The 25,346-nt window shown below is 53.3% G+C and overlaps 1 protein-coding gene across 3 annotated transcripts in view; it reads left to right on the top strand.

Moving 5' to 3' along the window:
• LOC139229126 (interleukin-12 receptor subunit beta-1-like) overlaps positions 1-25,346 on the top strand; it is a 93,408-nt gene that overhangs the window by 63,266 nt on the left and 4,796 nt on the right. For 2 of the 3 annotated variants that reach the window (XM_070860788.1, XM_070860787.1), the window contains 5 exons: positions 2,921-3,070; positions 5,477-5,617; positions 9,524-9,620; positions 10,850-10,934; positions 11,617-12,340. In XM_070860788.1, the coding sequence (XP_070716889.1) occupies positions 2,921-3,070; positions 5,477-5,617; positions 9,524-9,620; positions 10,850-10,934; positions 11,617-12,033 (890 nt within the window). In that variant the 3' untranslated portion in view covers positions 12,034-12,340. Of the gene's footprint in view, positions 1-2,920; positions 3,071-5,476; positions 5,618-9,523; positions 9,621-10,849; positions 10,935-11,616; positions 12,341-25,346 lie in introns of those variants that run through there. The other variant, XM_070860789.1, reaches the window with a different exon arrangement.

Here is a 25,346-nt window from a genome sequence, read left to right as displayed (position 1 = left end):
GACGGGGGAATAGTGCCGAGAAAGCGGAGGGCAGTTCTACCCCTCCGTTTCCTGGGCCTCCATGGGGGAACGGTCAGGGTCCTGGTTCGATGCAGCTGCCAGCAGCCTAGAATATCAAGGTGTTGGCAATGATTCCCTGCCAGGGAGCTGAAGCCCCGCCTAATACTGAGTGAACATAAGAACATAAGAATTAGGAGCAGGAATAGGCCATTCGGCTCCGCCATTCAATAAGATCATGGCTGATTTTCGACCTCAACTCCACTTTCCCATCTAGCTTTGTATCGTCAGCAAACTTGGATACATTGCACTCATTCGCTCCATTTCAATCACCAGAACCCTGACCTTTCCCCCACGGAGGCCCAGGAAATGGAGGGGTTAGAACTGCCCCCGGCTTCCTTGGCACTATTCCTCCATCGACGTTGGGAACAATAATCTTCATCATAATAATCAGCAAGTAATCAGGAAGGCAAATGGAATGTTGGCCTTTATTGCAAGGGGAATGGAGTATAAAAGTAGGGAAGTCCTGCTACAACTGTACAGGGTATTGGTGAGACCACACCTGGAGTACTGCGTACAGTTTTGGTCTCCGTATTTAAGGAAGGATATACTTGCATTGGAGGCAATTCAGAGAAGGTTCACTCGGTTGATTCCTGAGATGAGGGGGTTGTCACATGAAGAAAGGTTGAGCAGGTTGGGCCGATACTCACTGGAGTTTAGAAGAATGAGAGGTGACCTTATTCGAAACTATAAGATTCTGAGGGGGCTTGACAGGGTAGATGCAGAGAGGATGTTTCCCTCGGTGGGGGAATCTAGAACTCGGGGGCATAGTCTCAGAATAAGGGGTCGCCCGTTTCAGACTGAGATGAGGAGGAATTTCTTCTCTCAGAGGATCATGAATCTTTGGAAATCTCTGCCCCAGAGAGCTGTGGAGGCTGGGTCATTGAATATATTTAACGTGGAGAGCGACAGATTTTTGAATGATAAGGGAGTGAAGGGTTATGGGGAGCGGGCGGGGAAGTGGAGTTGAGGCCAAGATCAGATCAGCCATGATCTCATTGAATGGCGGAACAGGCGGAAGGGGCCGAATGGCCAACTCCTGCTCATATTTCTTATGTTATTATTAATTGTAAATAGCTGAGCCCCAAGCATTGATCCGTGCGGCACCCCACTAGTTACAGACCACCAACCAGAAAATGACCCGTTAACCGACTCTCTGTTTTCTGTTAGTTAGCCTATCCTCTATCCATGCTAATATATTACTCCCAACCCCGTGAGCCTTTATCTTGTGCAGTAACCTTTTATGTGGCACCTCATCGAATGCCTATTGGAAATCCAAATATACTACATCCACTGGTTCCCCTTCATCTACCCTGCTAGTTACATGTACAAAAAACTCTAAGAAATTTGTTAAACACGATTTTTCTTTCGTAAGACCATGTTGACTCTGCCTAATCATGTTATGATTATCTAAGTGCCCTGATACCACTTCCTTAACAATGGATTCCAGCATTTTCCCGATGACTAATGTCTGGCTAACTGGCCTTTAGTTCCCTGTTTTCTCTCTCCCTCCTTTCTTGAGGAGGCGCGAGGGACCGTATGGCCTACTCCTGCTCCTATTTCTTATGAATAGCTGGGTTACATTTGCTACCTTCCAATCGGCTCAGACCATTCTAGAATCACGGAATCATAGAACGGTTACAGCACAGAAGGAGGCCATTCGGCCCATCAAGCCTGTGCCGGCTCTCTGCAAGAGCACCTCAGCCAATCCCACTCCCCCCGCCCTTTGCCCATGGCCCTGAAAATTGTTTTCCTTCAGGTACTTATCCAATTCCTTTTTGAATCTGCGTCCACCACCCTCTCAGGCCGTGCATTCCCGATCCTAACTCGCTGCGTAAAAAAGTTTTTCCTCATGTCGCCTTTGGTTCTTCTATCAATCACCTTAAATCTGTGTCCTCTGGTTCTCGACCCTTCCACCAATGGGAACAGTTTCTCTCGAGTTCCTCCGTCCAGACCCCTCATGATTTTGAGCACCTCGATCAAATCTCCTCTCAACCTTCCAACAACCCCGGCTTCTCCAGTCTATTCACGTAACTGAAGTCCCTCACCTCTGGGACCATTCTCGTAAATCCCCTCTGCCCCCTCTCTAAGGCCTTCACATCCTTCCTAAAGTGCGGTGCCCAGAATTGGACACAATACTCCAGTTGGGGCCGAACCCGTGTTTTATACAGGTTTATAAGAATCTAGGGAATTTTGTAAGATCACAACCAATGCATTCACTATCTCTGCAGCCACCACTGTTGAAACCCTAGGATGTAGGCCGTCAGCTGCAGGGGATTTGGCGGCTTTTAGTCCCATTAGTGAAGGGAGCCATCGAACAGCGAGGGGGTAAGCTGGAGAACTGGGTGCAAACGGGTCAAGAGCAAACACGCCTGGTCCACTCACAAAACCTGCGGCCAGAAATATATATCGTTCTGTTGTTTACTCACAAACTTGGAGATGGAGATTAGTTGTTGCAAACTTTACTCTTGGCCCAGTGTGGGTCGTGGATCATGGGTCGTAGGTCATGAGATTGGGGTCAGGATTAACCCCTGGGCTCTCTTGGGGATTGAGGTTCATGTTATGGAGCCCGGTACTTGTCACTTTACCCCAGCACGTTCCTCTCCTGTAAGCGGACAATCTACAATACTTGACATAAGGTGGTGTATGTTGGGTTTTCCGACGAGAAACATTTCATTAACTGTCCGAGCCGAAACTGTTCCCAGTCTCGACGGTGAAATTATTCGAAGCTACTGGGAAGAGCCGATTACTGTTACTGTTTTAGGGACTGGTTGGGTAGCTGTATCAGAGAGTCAGCACAAGTGTGATGGGCAGAATGGCCTCCTTCTGCACTCCATGATTGTATGATTCTATTTATTTTTAGCACCAACCCGCGGACCCAGCAAGGTCAATGTGACGAACATCAACAAACGTTCCGTGCAGCTGGAGTGGGAGGAACTGTTCCTGGATCAGTGTCAGGGCACCCTGCAGGAATACCTCATCTTCTACAGGAATACCCGCAATCACAGTCACAGTAAGCAAACAGCGGCCCGTCTCTACATCCCAGAGTCCAGCCTCCCCCCCGTCCCGGAGCCCAGCACCCACCAGAGACCAGCACCCCCCCGCAGAGCCTAGCCGCACTGCAGCCCCTCCCCCTCGGAGCCCAGCCCCAATCCTGGCGGGAGGGGGTGGTGTTGGGAGGGGGGGGTGGGGTATTGTGTCGGGGGGGTTGTGTCGGGGGGTTGTGCCGGGGGGGGGGGATTGTGTCGGGGGGGGATTGTGTCGGGGTGGGGGGGGATTGTGTCGGGGGAGGGGGATTGTGTCGGGGTGCGGGGTGGGGATTGTGTCGGGGGGGGGGGGAGATTGTATCGGGGGGGGGGGGGGATTGTGTCGAGGGGGGAGATTGTGTCGGGGTGCGGGGTGGGGATTGTGTCGGGGGGGGGAGATTGTATCTGGGGGGGGGGATAGTGTCGTGGGGGGAGATTGTGTCGGGGTGGAGTGGGATTGTGTTGGTGGGGGGGGAGATTGTGTCAGGGTGGGGTGGGATTGTGTCGGGGGGGGGATTGTGTCGGGGGGGGGGATTGTGTCGGGGGGGGGGGATTGTGTCGGGGGGGGATTGTGTCGGGGGGGATTGTGTCGGGGGGGGGATTGTGTCGGGGGGGGGATTGTGTCGGGGGGGGGGATTGTGTCGGGGGGGAGGATTGTGTCGGGGGGGGGATTGTGTCGGGGGGGGGGGGATTGTGTCGGGGGGGGATTGTGTCGGGGGGGAGGATTGTGTCGGGGGGGGGATTGTGTCGGGGGGGGGATTGTGTCGGGGGGGGGGGGGATTGTGTCGGGGGGGGGATTGTGTCGGGGGGGGGATTGTGTCGGGGGGGGGATTGTGTCGGGGGGGGGGATTGTGTCGGGGGGGGATTGTGTCGGGGGGGAGGATTGTGTCGGGGGGGATTGTGTTGAGGGGGGGGATTGTGTCGGGACGGGGGGATTGTGTCGGGGGGGGATTGTGTCGGGGGGGGATTGTGTCGGGGGGGGGGGATTGTGTCGGGGGGGGGGGATTGTGTCGGGGGGGGATTGTGTCGGGGGGGGATTGTGTCGGGGGGGATTGTGTCGGGGGGGGATGGTGTCGGGGGGGGGATTGTGTCGGGGGATGGGGGATTGTGTCGGGGGGGGATTGTGTCGGGGGGGGGGGATTGTGTCGGGGGGGGATTGTGTTGGGGGGGGGGATTGTGTCGGGGGGGGGGATTGTGTCGGGGGGGGGGGGATTGTGTCGGGGGGGGATTGTGTTGGGGGGGGGATTGTGTCGGGGGGGGATTGTGTCGGGGGGGTGGGGGATTGTGTCGGGGGGGGGATTGTGTCGGGGGGGTGGGGGATTGTGTCGGGGGGGGGATTGTGTCGGGGGGGGGGATTGTGTCGGGGGGGGGGATTGTGTCGGGGGGGATGGTGTCGGGGGGGGATTGTGTCGGGGGGGGGGGATTGTGTCGGGGGGGGATTGTGTCGGGGGGGGGATTGTGTCGGGGGGGGGATTGTGTCGGGGGGGGGATTGTGTCGGGGGGGGATTGTGTCGGGGGGGGATTGTGTCGGGGGGGGGATTGTGTCGGGGGGGGGATTGTGTCGGGGGGGGGATTGTGTCGGGGGGGGGATTGTGTCGGGGGGGGGATTGTGTCGGGGGGGGGGGGGGATTGTGTCGGGGGGGGATTGTGTCAGGGGGGGATGGTGTCGGGGGGGGGATTGTGTCGGGGGGGGATTGTGTCGGGGGGGTGGGGGATTGTGTCGGGGGGGGATTGTGTCGGGGGGGGGATTGTGTCGGGGGGGGGATTGTGTCGGGGGGGGGATTGTGTCGGGGGGGGATTGTGTCGGGGGGGGGATTGTGTCGGGGGGGGGGGGGATTGTGTCGGGGGGGGGGGATTGTGTCGGGGGGGGATTGTGTCGGGGGGGTGGGGGATTGTGTCGGGGGGGTGGGGGATTGTGTCGGGGGGGGATTGTGTTGGGGGGGGATTGTGTCGGGGGGGGGATTGTGTCGGGGGGGGGGGGATTGTGTCGGGGGGGGGGATTGTGTCGGGGGGGGATTGTGTCGGGGGGGTGGGGGATTGTGTCGGGGGGGGATTGTGTTGGGGGGGGATTGTGTCGGGGGGGGGGGGATTGTGTTGGGGGGGGATTGTGTCGGGGGGGGGGGGATTGTGTCGGGGGGGGGGAATGGTGTTGGGGGGGGGGATTGTGTCGGGGGGGGATGGTGTCGGGGGGGGGATTGTGTCGGGGGGGTGGGGGATTGTGTCGGGGGGGGATGGTGTCGGGGGGGGGATTGTGTCGGGGGGGTGGGGGATTGTGTCGGGGGGGTTGTGTCAGGGCGGGGGTCGGGTGGGTTGTTACGGGGGGTGGGGGTGAGGGATTGCGTCTATTGTCGTGCCTCCCTCACTGACCGTGTCTGATTGTGTTTTGTTCCCAGCAGTCACAGTTAACTCTTCGACATTGAGTCTCACTCTGATCAATCTCAACACCTCGACCCTGTACACGCTGGCGATTTGTGGTGTCACGAGCACTGGTCAAGGAGCCAAGACTCTCCGAAACTTCCAAACCAAGGATTATGGTACGTGAGCCGTGCCCGGTACCTGAGCTGATTACACAAAGGCAGCAAGGAACTGTTTGCATAAATACCTGGACTTTGCACCTTCTCTGTGTGTACACCCTTGTGTACCTCCACTTATTGGTGTGTGCACTCGCTTGGGTGTTGCAAAGAATTACACAAAGTGTACGGCACAGAAACAGGCTAATCACCCCACCGCTCCGTGCCGGGGTTTCTGCTCCACACCAGCCCCCTCCCACCCCTCTCCATCTCACCCCATCACCATATCCCTCTATTCCTTCCTCCCCCATGTGTTCATCCAGCTTCCCCTTAAATGCATCGATACTATTCGCCTCAACCCCTCCCTGTGGCAGCGAGTTCCACATTCTCACCCCGCTCTGGGTAAACAAGTTTCTCCTGAATTCCCCATTGGATTTATTAGTGACGATCTCAGCGCACCTCCCACTCTCCCCGTTACTGATTGCTCCTCCCGCGGCCCCTTCCACTGCTGCTCCCGGCTCTGCGGGAAATGCAGGTCCCCATACTCATTCCCCATTCCACAGTCTCGCTCTCCCCCTCTCTCTCCCCCTCTCTCCCTCGCGCCCTCTCTCCCTCGCGCCGTCACTCCCTCGCGCCCTCTCTCCCTCGCCCCCTCTCCCCCTCTCTCCCTCGCGCCCTCACTCCCTCGACCCCTCTCTGACTCGCGCCCTCTCTCCCTCTCCCTCTCTCCCTCGCGCCCTCTCTCCCTCGCGCCCTCTCTCCCTCGCCCCCTCTCTCCCTCACGCCCTCTCTCTAGTCTCCCTCTCTCCCCCATTGCCCCTTCCCTTGCCCCCCCCCTCCCCACTCTCAAGCCTCCAGCCCCCGACTCCAGGCCCCGACTCCAGCCCCCCGACTCCAGCCCCTGACTCCAGCCCCCGACTCCAGCCCCCGACTCCAGCCCCTGACTCCAGGCCCTGACTCCAGGCCCCGACTCCAGCCCCCGACTCCAGCCCCCGACTCCAGCCCCCGACTCCAGACCCCGACTCCAGCCCCTGACTCCAGCCCCTGACTCCAGCCCCTGACTCCAGGCCCTGACTCCAGCCCCCGACTCCAGCCCCCGACTCCAGCCCCTGACTCCAGACCCCGACTCCAGCCCCTGACTCCAGCCCCTGACTCCAGCCCCCCCGACTCCAGCCCCTGACTCCAGGCCCCGACTCCAGCCCCTGACTCCAGGCCCCGACTCCAGCCCCCGACTCCAGCCCCCCGACTCCAGCCCCTGACTCCAGCCCCCGACTCCAGCCCCCGACTCCAGCCCCCCGACTCCAGCCCCTGACTCCAGGCCCCGACTCCAGCCCCCGACTCCAGCCCCCGACTCCAGCCCCCCGACTCCAGCCCCTGACTCCAGGCCCCGACTCCAGCCCCCGACTCCAGCCCCCGACTCCAGCCCCCGACTCCAGCCCCCGACTCCAGCCCCTGACTCCAGGCCCCGACTCCAGCCCCCGACTCCAGCCCCCGACTCCAGCCCCCGACTCCAGCCCCCGACTCCAGGCCCCGACTCCAGGCCCCGACTCCAGCCCCCGACTCCAGCCCCCGACTCCAGCCCCCGACTCCAGCCCCCGACTCCAGCCCCCGACTCCAGCCCCTGACTCCAGCCCCTGACTCCAGCCCCCCCGACTCCAGCCCCTGACTCCAGGCCCCGACTCCAGCCCCTGACTCCAGGCCCTGAGTCCAGCCCCCGACTCCAGCCCCCCGACTCCAGCCCCTGACTCCAGGCCCCGACTCCAGCCCCCCGACTCCAGCCCCTGACTCCAGCCCCCGACTCCAGCCCCCGACTCCAGCCCCCGACTCCAGCCGCTGACTCCGGCCCTCCGGCCCCCGACTCTGACCCTCCAGCCCCCCCCCGCATTGCCCACCAGCGGGTCAGGGCTCTGCGAGATGGTGGCCAGGTGCCGAGCTGAGCAGTGGAGGGAGAGCTGTGGCTGCAGGCAGCGCTCGGGAGATACATTCTCATTGCAGCGGGCTGGGAACTCTATAAGGGGCTGGAATACAACGGGGTGGGAGTGATGCTACATTTATATAAAGCTCTCTCAGACCCCAGAGTAACTGCGTCCAGTCCTGGGCCCCGCTCCTCGGGGAGGGTATATCAGCCTCGGAGTGGGAGCAGTGCAGATTCCCCAGGGTGATACGGGGGCTGAAAGGGTTAAATTCCGAGGACTGTTTGCCCAGACTGGGCCTGTATTCCCTCGAGTGTAGAAGATTACTGGATGATCTGATCGAGGTGTTTAAGATGATTAAAGGAGTTGATGGGGTAGATCGAGAGAAACTATTCCCTCTGGTGGGGGCAGTCCAGAACAAGGGGCAGGACCTTAATGTCATGTATCTCACACTACTGTATATAACCGTATCCTACCATGCTATACATGACTGTAACTGGATGTGACCTGTAACAATAAGCATACCTTACCACCAGGGGCACACTTGCAGGAGACACTCCATACCTGTCCCACTGAGGTATATAAAGGGAGACCTCAGGCAAGTGCAGCACTGGAGAGCTCGAATTAAAGGTGCAGGTCCTGAGTGGCCTTGACTTCAGCCTGTGTCTTGTGTAAGTCAGTACATTAGAGTCAGGACTTAACACTTAAAATTAGAGCCAGGCCGTTCAGGGTGATGTCAGGAAGCACTACTTTACACAAAAGGCAGTGGAATCTGGAACTCTCTCCCCCAAAAGCTGTTGAGGTTAGGGGTCAATTGGAAATTTCAAAACTGAGATTGATAGGTTGTGGTTGGGTGAGGGTATAAAGGGTTACGGAACCAAGGCGGGTAGATGGCGGGTAAGATACGATCTATCTGAATGGGGGAAGAGGCTCGAGGGCTGAGTGGCCTCCTCCTGTTCCTGTGATGTGCCACCGGTCAGAACATTGACCAGTTCACGCATGTAGCGAGCGACAGTCACCTGAAGCTGTGACTGGCCAGCGAACATCTGGGGTCAAAATTGCCCCCTTTTGGCGACGCCCGTCAGCGAGCGACTCTGGGGGGGGCATTAACCCTGGGGCGGTTCCGGAGACCCTGCCATGGTAGCGGCGCACCCCACCGGTAGCACCCCGGGCTTCTGCGCAACTGCGACGGTGTAATCGGCGTACGCAGCAACTCCTTAGTGACCCGCGCGCCGATCCCTTTCCGGCCCGTGGTGGATCTCGCCCCACGGCCTCACGGGTATTGGCGGGCGTGGGCGGTGTCAGGCCCGGCCTCGCGGCTGGCGAGCCGGGCCCACGTCCGCTGGCGGGGCGGAAGTTAAAGGGGATGTCGGGTATGCCCTGCACCGCCACCTTACCTTTTTTTTTGGCCAACTCACGGGCACTCGGGGCTGCCGGCCGGGTCCAGTCCCATGCTGCCCTTGGGTGGCCCAGGGGAGGGCGTGCAGAGTGCACTGCGACCCTCCCCTTTAACCGAAGGAGAGGGGCGTTGAAGCAGATCGGTGCTACGCGTGCATCCTCGTAGCACTGCCGACCCCCCGCCCCAAGAGGGAGTGGAGCACGCGAGATTCTGCACAGGACACCCTGCCGCGAGCAGGTTACTGCCCACAATCGGGGCGCTGGGGAATTGTGCCCCGCAAAGTATCCCATCCACAAGATGCTTCACAGTTTTGAGATTGTTTGAGTTGTTAAAAAAAAAATGACACAGGCAAATGCCTTAGATTTAAATTCCACGACTCCCCCTCCGCTCCCCAATCCCCCCCCAGAGCGACCTGCAACCCAATTCCCAGTGAGCTTTGGGCCATTTTGTAGCCCCGGTGTATCGGCAATTTCCGGTGAACGGTTGGGGGATCCCCACCCGCCGCCCGGTAATGTAACGGTGAGGTCGGTCACCGAGCCACAATCAGCAGAGAGCTTTAATCACAGAGCGCTTGTATCCGAGCCAACTTCATTAACAGAACTTTGTGCTGAATCGCAGATCAGAGTGAGCTAACAGCAATCGTCGTGGCAACTTCCATCTCCATCATGGTCGCTGTGTTCATCGTCGCTTCTCTTTGTTATCTCAGCATCAAAAGGTACTTTGGCCAGTGAACCTCTCATACACACATGTACACGAGTTCACCGTTCTCACACTGGGTACATGGGTTCACCATTCACACACCGGGTACACGAGTTCACCGTTCACACACTGGGTACATGGGTTCACCATTCACACACCGGGTACACGAGTTCACCGTTCACACACCGGGTACACGAGTTCACCGTTCACATACCAGGTACACGAGCTCACCATTCACACACCGTGTACACGAGTTCACCATTCACACACCGGGTACACGAGTTCACCGTTCTCACACTGGGTACATGGGTTCACAATTCACACACCGGGTACACGAGTTCACCGTTCTCACACTGGGTACATGGGTTCACCATTCACACACCGGGTACACGAGTTCACCGTTCTCACACTGGGTACATGGGTTCACAATTCACACACCGGGTACACGAGTTCACCGTTCTCACACTGGGTACATGGGTTCACCATTCACACACCGGGTACACGAGTTCACCGTTCACACACCAGGTACACGAGTTCACCATTCACACACCGGGTACACGAGTTCACCGTTCTCACACTGGGTACATGGGTTCACAATTCACACACCGGGTACACGAGTTCACCGTTCTCACACTGGGTACATGGGTTCACCATTCACACACCAGGTACACGAGTTCACCGTTCACACACCGGGTACACGAGTTCACCGTTCACACACCGGGTACACGAGTTCACCGTTCTCACACTGGGTACATGGGTTCACCATTCACACACCGTGTACACGGGTTCACCATTCACATACCGGGTACACGAGTTCCCCGTTCACACACCGGGTACACGAGTTCACCGTTCACATACCGGGTACACGAGCTCACCATTCATACACCGTGTACACGAGTTCACCATTCACACACCGGGTACACGAATTCACCGTTCACATACCGGGTACACGAGTTCACCGTTCACATACCGGGTACACGAGTTCACCGTTCACACACCGGGTACACGAGTTCACCGTTCACATACCAGGTACACGAGCTCACCATTCACACACCGTGTACACGAGTTCACCATTCACACACCGGGTACACGAGTTCACCGTTCTCACACTGGGTACATGGGTTCACAATTCACACACCGGGTACACGAGCTCACCATTCACACACCGGGTACACGAGTTCAGCATTTACACACCGGAAACAGGGACCTAAACTCCCGATTCTTATTTATGTGTTTATTTTTCAGATCAAAACATATAATCTGTCCCACAATCCCTGATCCGGTCAACAGCCTTGCTGTCCAATCCATGCACAGTTCCGTTAACACCAGCGTAAGTTTCACTGTTACTTAGAGTGAGAAGAGATTTTAAAATGTTTGCACACAGACCAGAGGATTCTGGGTACCCGGCACATCAGCGCTCACCGGATCTACAGCGGGTGGTTAACGTAACGCACAGCATGCATCAAGGCTGTACCTGCCCTGGGAGTGTTTGATGGGACAGTGTAGAGGGAGCTTTACTCTGTATCTAACCCCCTGTACCTGCCCTGGGAGTGTTTGATGGGACAGTGTAGAGGGAGCTTTACTCTGTATCTAACCCCGTGATGTACCTGCCCTGGGAGTGTTTGATGGGACAATATAGAGGGAGCTTTACTCTGTATCTAACCCGCAGTACCTGCCCTGGGAGTGTTTGATGGGACAGTGTAGAGGGAGCTTTACTCTGTATCTAACCCGTGCTGTACCTGCCCTGGGAGTGTTTGATGTGACAGTGTAGAGGGAGCTTTACTCTCTATCAAACCCGTGCTGTACCTCCCCTGGGAGTGCTTGATGGGACAGTGTAGAGGGAGCTTTACTCTGTATCTAACCCCGTGCTGTACCTGCCCTGGGCGTGTTTGATGGGACAGTGTAGAGGGAGCTTTACTCTGTATCTAACCCGCAGTACCTGCCCTGGGAGTGTTTGCTGTGACAGTGTAGAGGGAGCTTGTTGTGATCTGGCCGTCTGTTAATTCCTACAGCAATGGGTGACTTCCTCTGATGATCAAGACGTTACTGATGTCCTGGTTGTCATGGTTAGTGTGCAGAGTGATTCCAACATTGTTTCACCCAGCGAGAATGACGAGAATGAAATTATGTCCATGACGGAGAGCGTGGGGCTTCAGACCTATAACGACTCCTTCAGCTCCGAAAACGATCCCGCCTTAGAGTACCGTCGGCAGATGGGACTGGAAGAGGACCGGTGCAGTGAGACAGAACTAAACCAGCTCCTCGGGACAGAAGGCAGCGAGCTGGTAATCAGTGACATTCCTCCCCTCCGCCTGCAACCTTACACGGGCTCTGGCCTGAACCTTTGTGGGAACATGATTTCGTTGCTGGCAGTGTACGATCAGAACCTCACCGAGCGGGAGGCAGGGACCAGACAGCATCATCTTTAGTGCCCCGGGGGATACACACTTCATTCTCACCTGCGCCCTGCGGCCACAAGCTTCCATCGACTGCCGCCGTCAGTCGCTCCCACCAAGCCGCTCAAAGGGCAGACCCTGCACCCACTCAAACACCGTCTGTGCCAATCTCAGCCGAGGTGACCCGAGGCAACCCGGGCCAAGAGATAGAGTCGGGAACAGTTCAGCTGGCTGAGGTGGTGATTATTTTCGTGTCCGTGTTCTAGCCCACCCCCACTTAACCCTTTCATTCCCGGGACTCTGTGTAAAATTGAAGCCATGCTGTGTTCCATTGCACAGTGGACGAGTTGAGGGCACTAATTTAACATAATCACAAAAATGTAATGCTTTATTTTAATGCATTTTTTTTTGTGATTATGTTAAATTTGTGCCCTCTCATCACCATATCACCAAACAGCGGAGCTGGTTTCCTGTCGTCCTGGTTAAACCTTGCCACTGGACCAAGACCTAGCTCGGTCAAGCCCGTGTGGTGGCACGTTAAAAAAATCCACGCACCGGCATCTTCCACCCTTCAACATGTAGTTCAGGACCTGGAATATTCGCTCCTTCATTGAAACATCTGTGAACTCATCCTTTTTCGGCGTGGAAGCAAGTCATCCTCGCTAGGAGGTGTTATGTATGCAATAAAGGTTCAAACTGAGTACTGTTTAACTAAGCAAGGAACTACCTTGGCTCTGCTTTGTTTAGGCCCAAAGTGCCTGACTCTCAAAATGGCCGGCCTTTTATACCAGAGCAGCACCATGTGCGTGCTACTCAGTGGCCTCCGACAATGACACCACCTGGTGGCTACAAACAGAATGTACATACATGACAGGAGGGACCGCCTAAGAAGAAGGACGAGTTGGCTTTGCATCAGTTTGAGACTTGTTACTATTCCGGTTATTTTTATTTACATCGCATTACATATTATTTACAGCACATGCCGGGGTTTATGCTCCACACCCCTCCCACCCCTCTCCATCTCACCCCACACCCTTCCTTTCCTTTCTCCCTCATTTATGTTTTCATATTTATGCAATCAAGTTAAATTTGTTAGATTCTATGTTTTAAGATTTATAAAATTAAAACAGAAATAAAATACAAACAATAATTTTTAATTTATATATTTCAGTTTTTTATTGAAATGAGTGAATCTCCTGGGTATTTACATTGTTTGCTGATTTTGATATAATTATGAACATCGATACATTTCAGGATCATGGGCTTAGAAATTGCATTGATTCACCTGTACCCGTTTATCACCAGAACCCGTTTATTGAGCTCTGCATCCCTGGTCCCAGCACCCATGGTCCCAGCACCCATGGTCCCAGCACCCATGGTCCTAGCACCCACAGTCCCAGCACTCACGGTCCCAGCACCCATGGTCCCAGCACCCACAGTCCCAGCACTCACGGTCCCAGCACCCATGGTCCCAGCACCCATGGTCCCAGCACTCACGGTCCCAGCACCCATGGCCCCAGCACCCACGGTCCCAGCACCGACAGTCCCAGCACCCACAATCTCAGCACTCACGGTACCAGCAACCAATGGTCCGAGCACCCACAGTCCCAGCACCCACAGTCCCAGCACCCACGGTCCCAGCACCTAATGGTCCCAGCACCCAATGGTCCCAACACCCACAGTTCCAGCACCCACGGTCCCAGCATCCATGGTCCGAGCACCCACAGTCCCAGCACTCATGGTCCCAGCACCCACAGTCCCAGCACCCATAGTTCCAACAGCCATCATCAATGAGTGTTCACTCATCATTTATACAACTGGAGAATGCTGTTGAACGAGTTCAAATGGCCCTACAAATGTTACCCAGATAAGGCCTGGCACTGAGGCAAAGAGAAGAAGTGGGGGAATGTGGGCGCAAGCCCGCATTTCTGAAACGCTTTGCTTCGGCGCAGTCTGGAGATATCGAAAGGGTTAAAGGTTGAAGATTGAAGTTAGGATTAAAACAGGATGTTTGGATCGAAACAGGCTGCTACACGATATGGAGCCATTTAGCCATTGAAATGTGTTTATCTGATCACCTGTGTGTTTACAGTACTTCATGGTGGGAGTCGATTTATGGCCGTGAGATTTGACTTCAGGATAATGAGTGGCTGGTCATTTATCTTCCTGTTATGTTGCCCCTATCTCTCACACTGTTGATCTCATTATCATAGGCAGTCCCTCGGAGTCGAGGAAGACTTGCTTCCACTCTTAACATGAGTTCTTAGGTGGTTGAACAGTCCAATACGAGAGCCACAGTCCCTGTCACGGGTGGGACAGACAGTGGTTGGAGGAAAGGGAGGCTGGGACTGGTTTGCCGCACACTCCTTCCGCTGCCGCGCTTGATTTCTGCATGCTCTCAGCAACGAGACTCGAGGTGCTCAGCGCCCTCCCGGATGCACTTCCTCCACTAACACTGTTGTGAACACATGCTTTTGGTGGAGGAGTGGTGAGGGATCGTGGCGGAGGAGCGGCAAATGAGAGTGCGGGGCCCAGAAGAGCCGAGGGCCCAGGAGCAGCACGGGCCCAGCGATATGTGCGCGCACTGGGTCCGTGCAGCAGAGCAGGTCTCCAGTCGTCCTGGGTAATCCTTGCCACTGGACCAAGACCTCGCTCTGTCAAGCCCGTGTGGTGGCTGGTGTGCAACGGTCACCCCACGTTAAAACAATCCACACACAGGCATCTTCCACCCCTGCAGTTCAGGACTGGAACACCGGGTCCTTCATTGAAACATCTGTGAACTCATCCTTTTGGTATGGAAGCAAGTCATCCTCATTCGAGGGACCCCACCTATGATGATGATGGTGATGATGGGTTTGGAGGATCGTTTGAGATTAATTCATGACACTCAGGGCTCATACATGATTCGGTTAATTGAGCTGCAAGAAATGTTACAATTCTCGGAAAACGTGAATCATTTCTGTAGTTTAAGGTTTAGACGCAACTGAAAGTTAAAATCAAAAACTTAAAAAATATGTTAATTTCCGGAAGAGTAATCAGCACTGCGGCTGAGGTTTGTGGTTTGGCCTAGTTAATGATTAGAGCTGATCAACATCTCTCTGTCCCCACATCTCCTCATCTTTCTCTATAGACCTGATCCTATCTCCTGTCCCTCCCTACCTTTATATCTCCTTAAGAAAAGTGAGAGTGAGAAACCAGGAAATTAGAGACCGGTGAGTCTGTTGTGGGAAGTTATTGGAATTGATAATTAAGGACAGAGTGACTGAGCACTGTAGAAACTTGAGCTGATTAGACGAGAACCCACGTGGGTCTGTAAAGGGTCGGTCATAGCCAATGAACCTAATCGTGTTTTTTGGAGGAAGTAACTAAAGTAGTAGACAGGGGAAGGTTCATGGATGTAGATTATATGGACTTCCAGAAGGCTTTCGATATGGTTCCACATAAGAGACTGTTCGCTAGAATTAAACTCGTGGAATTGAAGGCAAATTATTGACTTGATTAGATTGGCTATTGACGGTAGGAGTCAGAGAGTGGGGATAATGGGTCTGTGCTCGAATTGGAAGCAAGTGACTCCTGGTGTCCCACAAGGATCTCTGCTGGGGCCTCAACGATTCACTATATTTATTAACGTCTTAGCTAATGCAACAGATATATCCAAGTTTTTCTGTGACACAAAGATTGGTGGCACAGTAAGTGGTGTCGATGGGGGTATAAAATGACAAAGGGACATTGATAAACTGAGTGAGTGGGTAATACTGCGGTAAAAGGATTTCAACGCAGGTAAGTGTGACGTCATCCGGTCTGGACCACAAAAAGGATAGATCCAAATTTTATATAAATGGTGAGGAGCTTGGAACAGCGGAGGGCCAAAGAGATTCGGGGCCCTTCCTCAGAATGTTTCCTACAACACAACAGTGATTATGCTTCAATACTTCTTCATTGGGTGACCCGAGTTTGTGACAAGCTCTGTATAAACACAAGGCCTTTTTTTCTATAACTATAACCTCTCACTCTTGGTATTATTCTAGAGAATCTTCATTCTACCCTTTCCAATATTATTTTCCACAGGGAATGCGAGAGAAACACCAAAATAAGCATCCCCAAAGATCCAATGCCCCCCGCACTCCCCACACTCCACACTCCCCGCGCCGCCCACACTCTCCACACTCCCCGCGCTGCCCACACTCCCCACACTCCCCACATCCCCCACATCCCCCACATCCCCCAGCACCCCCCACACTCCACACACTCCACACTCCCCGCGCCGCCCACACCCCCCACACTCCCCACATCCCCCAGCACCCCCCACACTCCCCACATCCCCCAGCACCCCCCACACTCCCCACACTCCACACTTCCCACACTCCCCGCGCCGCCCACACTCCCCGCGCCGCCCACACTCCCCACTTCCCCCAGCACCCCCCACACTCCCCACATCCCCCAGCACCCCCCACACTCCCCACACTCCACACTTCCCACACTCCCCGCGCCGCCCACACTCCCCGCGCCGCCCACACTCCCCACTTCCCCCAGCACCCCCCACACTCCCCACATCCCCCAGCACCCCCCACACTCCCCACACTCCACACTTCCCACACTCCCCGCGCCGCCCACACCCCCCACACTCCCCGCGCCGCCCACACTCCCCACTTCCCCCAGCACCCCCCACACTCCACACTCCCCACACTCCCCGCGCCCCCCAGACTCCCCACATTCCTACCCCCCGTGCCCCCACACTCCCAGCACCCCGCACACTCCCCACATCCCCCAGCGCCCCCCACACTCCCCACATCTCCCCGCGCCCCCCGCACCTCCCACACCCCCCACACCCCCATACTCCCCACATTCTCACCCCCAGCGCCCCCCACTCTCCCCACACTCCCCACATCCCCCCGTGCCCCCCGCGCCCCCCACACCTCCCACACCCCCCACACTCCCCACATTCTCACACCCCCCACACCTCCCACTCTCCCCACACTCCCCACACCCCCACACTCCCTGCGCCCCACTACTGATTGCTCGGCCCCTCCCTCTCGCCCCTTTACTGACTGCTCCTCCCCCAGTGCTCCTCCCACTCAGCACCTTTCTGTTGATCTGGGGCCTAATACTTATGCCGCACCCAACCCATTCTCCCACCCCCCATTCGTTTAAGCCCCAGTCCCCCCGATCACGATTCCCCTTTTTCTCCCATGACCTCACATCCCCTAATTCCTCACCCCATCTCTCCCCCGATCCCCATTCCCCAGTCTCCCCCCCCCAACCCCCGCACCCCTCCACGAGTTCAGATTCCCCAAATGCTGACTGTGCTCTGTGGGGCTCCCCGGAGCAATGTGAGTAACTGGGGGGAGGGGGGCATAGTGGATTACACAGGATTACACGGGATGTACGGCACAGAAACAGGCCATTCGGCCCAACCAGTCCATGCCGGCGTTTATGCTCCACTCGAGCCTCCTCCCGTCTTTCCTCATCTAAATCTATCAGCATAACCCTCTATTCCCTTCTCCCTCATATGCTTGTCCAGTCTCCCCTTAAATGCATCGATACTATTCGCCTCAACCCCTCCCTGTGGCAGCGAGTTCCACATTCTCACCCCTCTCTGGGTAAAGAACTTTCTCCTGAATTCCCCATTGGATTTCCTGGTGACTGTCTTATATTGATGGCCTCGAGTGGAAACACTCTCTCTGTATCCACTCTATTGAAACCTTTCATCATTTTAAAGACCTCTATTAGATTACCCCTCAGCCTTCGCTTTTCAAGAGAAAAGAGACCCAGCCTGTTCACCCTTTCCTGATATGTATACCCGTGCATTTCTGGTATCTCTTTGTAAATCTAGTGTGGTAGCAAATCTAAATCTCTGATCTCCCGGGCAGCTGGAGACCCCACTCGCGGCAAGAATCCGGGAAAATCCCGGTTATTCCGGGAGGGTTGTGACCCCTAACCCCAGCATCCTGACACGCCGGGAACTTATTCCAGATGCCAAGTCTCGGTGCCGGCTGGGATTCTGCAGCATGGGATGTCCGCCTTCTGTATTCCTGCTGAAAATCTGGCTCCATCCAAGCAATAAGACCAACCGGGAATTCATTCTGTCTCTCTGTCTCTCTGTGTGTCTCTGTCTCTCTGTGTGTCTCTGTCTCTCTGTGTGTCTCTGTCGCTGTGTCTCTCTGTCTCTCTCTGTGTCTCTCTGTCTCTCTGTGACTCTGTGTGTCTCTGTCTCTCTGTGTGTCTCTGTCGCTGTGTCTCTCTGTCTCTCTCTGTGTCTCTCTGTCTCTCTGTGACTCTGTGTCTCTCTGTCTCTCTGTGTGTCTCTGTCGCTGTGTCTCTCTGTCTCTCTCTCTCTGTGTCTCTCTGTCTCTCTGTGACTCTGTGTCTCTCTGTCTCTCTGTGTGTCTCTGTCGCTGTGTCTCTCTGTCTCTCTGTGTGTCTCTGTCACTGTATCTCTCTCTCTCTGACTGTATCTCTCTCTATCTCTCTCTCTCTCTCTCTCTGTCTCTCAGCCTTTCTGCCTCTGTCTCTCTCAGTCTCTCTGTCTCTCTGTGTCTCTGTGTCTATCTGTGTTTCGATGTCTCTCCCTGTCTCTCTGGCTCTCTGTGGCTCTCTCAGTCGCTCCGTCTCTCTCTGTCTCTCTCTCTCTCTCTCACTGTGTCTCTCTCTGTCTCTCTCTCTCTAACTCTCGCTGTCTCTTTCTCTGACTCTGTCTCTCACAGTCTCTCTCTGTGTCTCTCTCTGTCTCTCACAGTCTCTCACAGTCTCTCTGTCTTGCTGTGTCTCTCACAGTCTCTCTCTGTGTCTCGCTCTGTCTCTCTCCGTGTCTCTCACTGTGTGTCTCTTTGTCTCTCTCTGTCACTCTCTGTCTCTCTGTCTCTCTGTGTCTCCTAGTGTCTCCCTGTGTGTGTGTCTCTCTCTGTCCCCCTCTCTGTGTGTCTCCCTGTCTCTCTGTGTGTGTCTCTCTTGTGTCTCTCTCTGTGTCTCTCTTTCTCTGTCTCTCTCTCTCTCTCTCTCTCTCTGTCTCTATCTCTCTCTCTCTCTCTCTCTCCCTGTCTCTCTCTGTCACTTTCTGTCTCTCTGTGTCTCCCTGACTATCTCTGTTTCTCTCTCATAGAAACATAGAAACATAGAAAATACATGCAGGAGCAGGCCATTCGGCCCCTCTAGCCTGCACTGTCATTCAATGAGTTCATGGCTGAACATGCAACTTCAGTACCCCATTCCTGCTTTCTCACCATACCCCTTGATCCCCCGAGTAGTAAGGACTACATCTAACTCCTTTTTGAATATATTTAATGAATTGGCCTCAACAACTTTCTGTGGTAGAGAATTCCACAGGTTCACCACTCTCTGGGTGAAGAAGTTTCTCCTCATCTCGGTCCTAAATGGCTTACCCCTTATCCTTAGACTGTGACCCCTGGTTCTGGACTTCCCCAACATTGGGAACATTCTTCCTGCATCTAACCTGTCTAAATCCGTCAGAATTTTAAACGTTTCTATGAGATCCCCTCTCATTCTTCTGAACTCCAGTGAATACAAGCCCAGTTGATCCAGTCTTTCTTGATATGTCAGTCCTGCCATCCCGGGAATCAGTCTGGTGAACCTTCGCTGCACTCCCTCAATAGCAAGAATATCCTTCCTCAAGTTAGGAGACCAAAACTGTACACAATACTCCAGGTGTGGCCTCACCAAGGCCCTATACAACTATAGTAACACCTCCCTGCCCCTGTACTCAAATCCCCTCACTATGAAGGCCAACATGCCATTTGCTTTCTTAACCGCCTGCTGTACCTGCATGCCAACCTTCAATGACTGATGTACCATGACACCCAGGTCTCGTTGCACCTCCCCTTTTCCTAATCTGTCACCATTCAGATAATAGTCTGTCTCTCTGTTTTTACCACCAAAATGGATAACCTCACATTTATCCACATTATACTTCATCTGCCATGCATTTGCCCACTCACCTAACCTATCCAAGTCGCTCTGCAGCCTCATAGCATCCTCCTCACAGCTCACACTGCCACCCAACTTAGTGTCATCCGCAAATTTGGAGATACTACATTTAATCCCCTCGTCTAAATCATTAATGTACAATGTAAACAACTGGGGCCCCAGCACAGAACCTTGCGGTACCCCACTAGTCACTGCCTGCCATTCTGAAAAGTATCCATTTACTCCTACTCTTTGCTTCCTGTCTGACAACCAGTTCTCAATTCACGTCAGCACACTACCCCCAATCCCATGTGCTTTAACTTTGCACATTAATCTCTTGTGTGGGACCTTGTCAAAAGCCTTCTGAAAGTCCAAATACATCACATCAACTGGTTCTCCCTTGTCCACTCTACTGGAAACATCCTCAAAAAATTCCAGAAGATTTGTCAAGCATGATTTCCCTTTCACAAATCCATGCTGACTTGGACCTATCATGTCACCTCTTTCCAAATGCGCTGCTATGACATCCTTAATAATTGATTCCATCATTTTACCCACTACCGATGTCAGGCTGACCGGTCTATAATTCCCTGTTTTCTCTCTCCCTCCTTTTTTAAAAAGTGGGGTTACATTGGCTACCCTCCACTCCATAGGAACTGATCCAGAGTCTATGGAATGTTGGAAAATGACTGTCAATGCATCCGCTATTTCCAAGGCCACCTCCTTAAGTACTCTGGGATGCAGACCATCAGGCCCTGGGGATTTATCGGCCTTCAATCCCATCAATTTCCCCAACACAATTTCCCGACTAATAAGGATTTCCCTCAGTTCCTCCTTCTTACTAGACCCTCTGACCCCTTTTATATCCGGAAGGTTGTTTGTGTCCTCCTTAGTGAATACCGAACCAAAGTACTTGTTCAATTGGTCTGCCATTTCTTTGTTCCCCGTTATGACTTCCCCTGATTCTGACTGCATGGGACCTACGTTTGTCTTTACTGTCTCTCCCTGTGTCTCCCTCTCGCTCTCTGTCTCTGTCTCTGTCTCTCTCTCTGTCTCTCTCTCTGTCTCTCTTTCTCTCTGTCTCTCTCACTCTTTGTCTCTCTCCCTCTCTGTCTCTCCTTCTTTGTCTCTCCTTCTCTCTCTCTGTCTCTGTCTGTCTGTCTCTCTCTCTGCCTCTCTCTCTCTTTGTCTCAGTCTGTGTCTCTCTCTCTGATTCTCTGTCTCCCTCTGTCTCTCTCTCTCTCTCTGTCTCTCTCTCTCTCTGTCTTTCTCTCTCTCTGTCTCTGACTCTCTCTCTCTCTGTCTCTCTGTGTCTCTGTGTCTCGTGTACGACTACATCTCCATGCTATCAGTAAGACTGCTTATTTCCACCTCCACAGCATCGCTCGACTCCGCCCCTGCCTCAGCTCATTTGCTGCTGAAACCCTCACATGCTTTTGCTACCCCTAGACTCGATTATTCCAATGCGCTCCTGGCCAGCCTTCTATTTTCTACTCTTCGTAAACTTGAGATCATCCAAAATTCTAATTTCCCGTATCCTAACTTGCACCAATTCCCGTTCACCCATCACCCCTGTGCTCGCGGACTTACATTAAGTGGTTTCAAGTCCCACTCCAGGGACTTGAGCACAAAAATCTGGGCTGACACTCCAGTGCAGTACTGAGGGAGTACCACACTGTCAGAGGGGCAGTACTGAGGGAGTACCTCACTGTCGGAGGGGCAGTACTGAGGGAGCGCCGCACTGTCGGAGGGGCAGTACTGAGGGAGCGCCGCACTGTCGGAGGGGCAGTACTGAGGGAGTACCTCACTGTCGGTGGGGCAGTACTGAGGGAGCGCTGCACTGTCGGAGGGACAGTACTGAGGGAGCGCCGCACTGTCGGAGGGACAGTACTGAGGGAGAGCCGCACTGTCGGAGGGGCAGTACTGAGGGTGTGCTGCACTGTTGGAGGGGCAGTACTGAGGGAGAGCCGAACTGTCGGAGCGACAGTATTGAGGGAGTGCTGCACTGTCGGAGGTGCCATCTTTCGGATGAGACGTTAAACCGAGGCCCCGTCTGCTCTCTTCAGTGGATGTAAAAGATCCCAAGGCGCTATTTCAAAGAAGAGCAGGGGAGTTATCCCCGGTGTCCTGGGGCCAATATTTATCCCTCAATCATCATAACTAAACAGATTATCTGGTCATTATCACATTGCTGTTTGTGGGAGCTTGCTGTGCGCAAATTGGCTGCCGTGTTTCCCACATTACAACAGTGACTACACTTCAAGAGTACTTCATTGGCTGTAAAGCGCTTTGGGACTCTCAGTTAAGCAACGCCTCGATTTTAAAATTTCCATCCTTGATTTTAAATCCATCCATGGCCTCGCCCCTCCCTATCTCTGTAACTTCCTTCAGCCCCACAATCCCCCGAGATCTCTGCGCTCCTCCAATTTTAGCTTCTTGCACACCCCTCCGATTTTATTCACTCCACTATTGGAGGCCGTGCCTTCAGCTGCCTGGAGTGTAAACTCTAGAAAGAAGAAAAGGGAAGGTCTGTGATTGGGTGGAAGGCAGGAGTGATTAAATGACAAAAGGATGATTGTACAAAGCAAAAATGGAGTAAAGAGACCCTCCCATTTTGATCTATCCTCCCCTCCCCTCTTTCCCTGCCCCCTACACTCACTTAAAACTTTTACATCTCTAACTTTTTCCAGTTCTGATGAAGGGTCATCGACCTGAAACGTTAACTCGGTTTCTCTCTCCACAGATGCTGCCTGACCCGCTGAGTATTTCCAGCAATTTCAGATTTTGTTTCAGATTTCCAGCATCCGCAGTAATTTGTTTTTGTATGTAAATGCACGTTGTGCGTTTCGGTGGGATGGAGCTCTTCGCTTTTGCTGCGTTTGTATCCAGTTCCTTGTGCCTCCCTCGCAATCGGAACAGCGCACCCATTAGAACAAAGTGACAGCAGCAATGCTGCTTCCAAATACTGAGCGTGGCACCGTTACAGTGTGTGGATCAGCTTAAGATTTGCAGAGATGCAGTGACGTAGATGGTTAGTGTAGAGAGAAGTCTAGAAGTAACAAAGGCTCTGTCTCTCTATCTCGGTGTCTCTCTATCTCAGTGTCTCTTTAGCTCGGTATCTCTCAATCTCTGTCCCTATCTATCTCCGTCTCTCTCTGTGATGTATTGAATAAAGAGTCTGACCAGATACTGTGAGCTCAAAGTAAGGTGTGACCGTCGTCCTTTATTCCAGGTCTCCAGAGTGCTTCTCCAGCCTGTGAGGCCTCCTTATGTACAGGTGCTCCCAAGGGATTGTGGGATCTCTTGGGACTCCAGGAGATGAGCCCTCTGGTGCTTAAACAATGTATTTACAGGTTTACAGAAATAACACTATCTCAGTATTTCTCTATCTCTGTATCTCGCTGTCTCACTATCTCTCTATCTCGGTGTCTCTCTATCTCCATCTCTCTCTATCTCCGTCTCTCTCTGTCTCACTATCTCTATCTCAATATCTCTCTATCTCTGTCTCTCTCTCTATCTCCGTCTCTCTATCTCTCTTTCCCAGTATCTCTCTGTCTCTGTCTCTGAATCTCTCTATCTCCCTATCTTTGTATCTCTCTGTCTCACTATCTCTCTATCTTGGTGTCTCTCTATCTCGGTGCCTCTTTATCTCCGTCTCTCTTTATCTCCATCTCTCTCTATCTCCGTCTCTCTCTATCTCTGTCTCTCTCTATCTCTCTATCCCAGTATGTCTCTGTCTCTGAATCTCTCTATCTCCCTATCTTTGTATCTCTCTGTCTCACTATCTCTCTATCTCGGTGTCTCTCTATCTCGGTGCCTCTCTCTCTCCGTCTCTCTCTCTCTCCGTCTCTCTCTATCTCTGTCTCTCTCTATCTCTGTCGCTCTCTATCACTCTATCCCAGTATCTCTCTGTCTCAGTAGCTCCGTCTCTCTCTCTCTCGCTCTGTCTTTATCTCCCTATCTCTCTATCTCCCTATCTCTGTATCTCTCTGTCTCACTATCTCTCTATCTTTGTATCAGTCAGTTAGCCTAACATCTGTCATTGGGAAAATGCTGGAGTCCATTATTAAGGGAGTAATAGCAGGACATTTAGAAAGTCATAATACAATCAAGCAGAGTCAACATGGTTTTATGAAAGAGAAATCTTGTTTGATAAATTTATTGGCGTTCTTCGAGGATGTAACAAGCAGGGTGGATAAAGGGGAACCAGTAGATGTGGTGTGTTTGGATTTCCAAAAGGTATTCGATAAGGTGCCACATAAAAGGTTACTGCACAAGATAAGAGTTCAGGGGTTGGGGGTAATATATTAGCATGGATAGAGGATTGGCTAACTAACAGAAAACAGAGAGTCGGGATAAATGATTCATTTTCACGTTGTCAAACTGTAACTAGTGGGGTGCCGCAGGGGATCAGTGCTGGGGCCTCAACTATTTACAATTTATATTAATGACTTGGATGAAGGGACTGAGTGTAATGTGGCCAAGTTTGCTGATGATACAAAGATGGGTGGGAAAGCAAATTGTGAGGAGGACACAAAAAATCTGCAAAGGGATATAGACAGGCTAAGTGAACGGGCAAACATTTGGCAGATGGAGTATAATGTGGGAAAATGTGAGGTTATTCACTTTGGCAGAAAAAATAGAAAAGCAAATTACAATTTCATTGGGGAAAAATTGCAAAGTGCTGCAGTACAGAGGGACCTGGGGGTTCTTGTGCATGAAACACAAAAAGTTAGTATGCAGGTACAGCAAGTGATCAGGAAGGCAAATGGAATGTTGGCCTTTATTGCAAGGGGGATAGAGTATAAAAGCAGAGAAGTCCTGCTACAACTGTACAGGGTATTGTTGAGGCCACACCTGGAAACATAGAAACATAGAAAATAGGTGCAGGAGCAGGCCATTCAGCCCTTCTAGCCTGCACCGCCATTCAATGAGTTCATGGCTGAACATGAAACTTCAGTACCCCCTTCCTGCTTTCTCGCCATAACCCTTGATCCCCCGAGTAGTAAGGACTTCATCTAACTCCCTTTTGAATATATTTAGTGAATTGGCCTCAACTACTTTCTGTGGTAGAGAATTCCACAGGTTCACCACTCTCTGGGTGAAGAAGTTTCTCCTCATCTCGGTCCTAAATGGCTTACCCCTTATCCTCAGACTGTGACCCCTGGTTCTGGAATTCCCCAACATTGGGAACATTCTTCCTGCATCTAACCTGTCTAAACCCGTCAGAATTTTAAACGTTTCTATGAGGTCCCCTCTCATTCTTCTGAACTCCAGTGAATACAAGCCCAGTTGATCCAGTCTTTCTTGATAGGTCAGTCCCGCCATCCCGGGAATCAGTCTGGTGAATCTTCGCTGCACTCCCTCAATAGCAAGAATGTCCTTCCTCAAGTTAGGAGACCAAAACTGTACACAATACTCCAGGT

Source organism: Pristiophorus japonicus, chromosome 18 (assembly GCF_044704955.1).
Source record: "Pristiophorus japonicus isolate sPriJap1 chromosome 18, sPriJap1.hap1, whole genome shotgun sequence".
Lineage (NCBI taxonomy): Eukaryota > Metazoa > Chordata > Chondrichthyes > Pristiophoridae > Pristiophorus > Pristiophorus japonicus.
The sequence above is the reverse complement of the archived record's forward strand: the minus strand, read 5'-3'. Positions and strand labels throughout refer to the sequence as shown.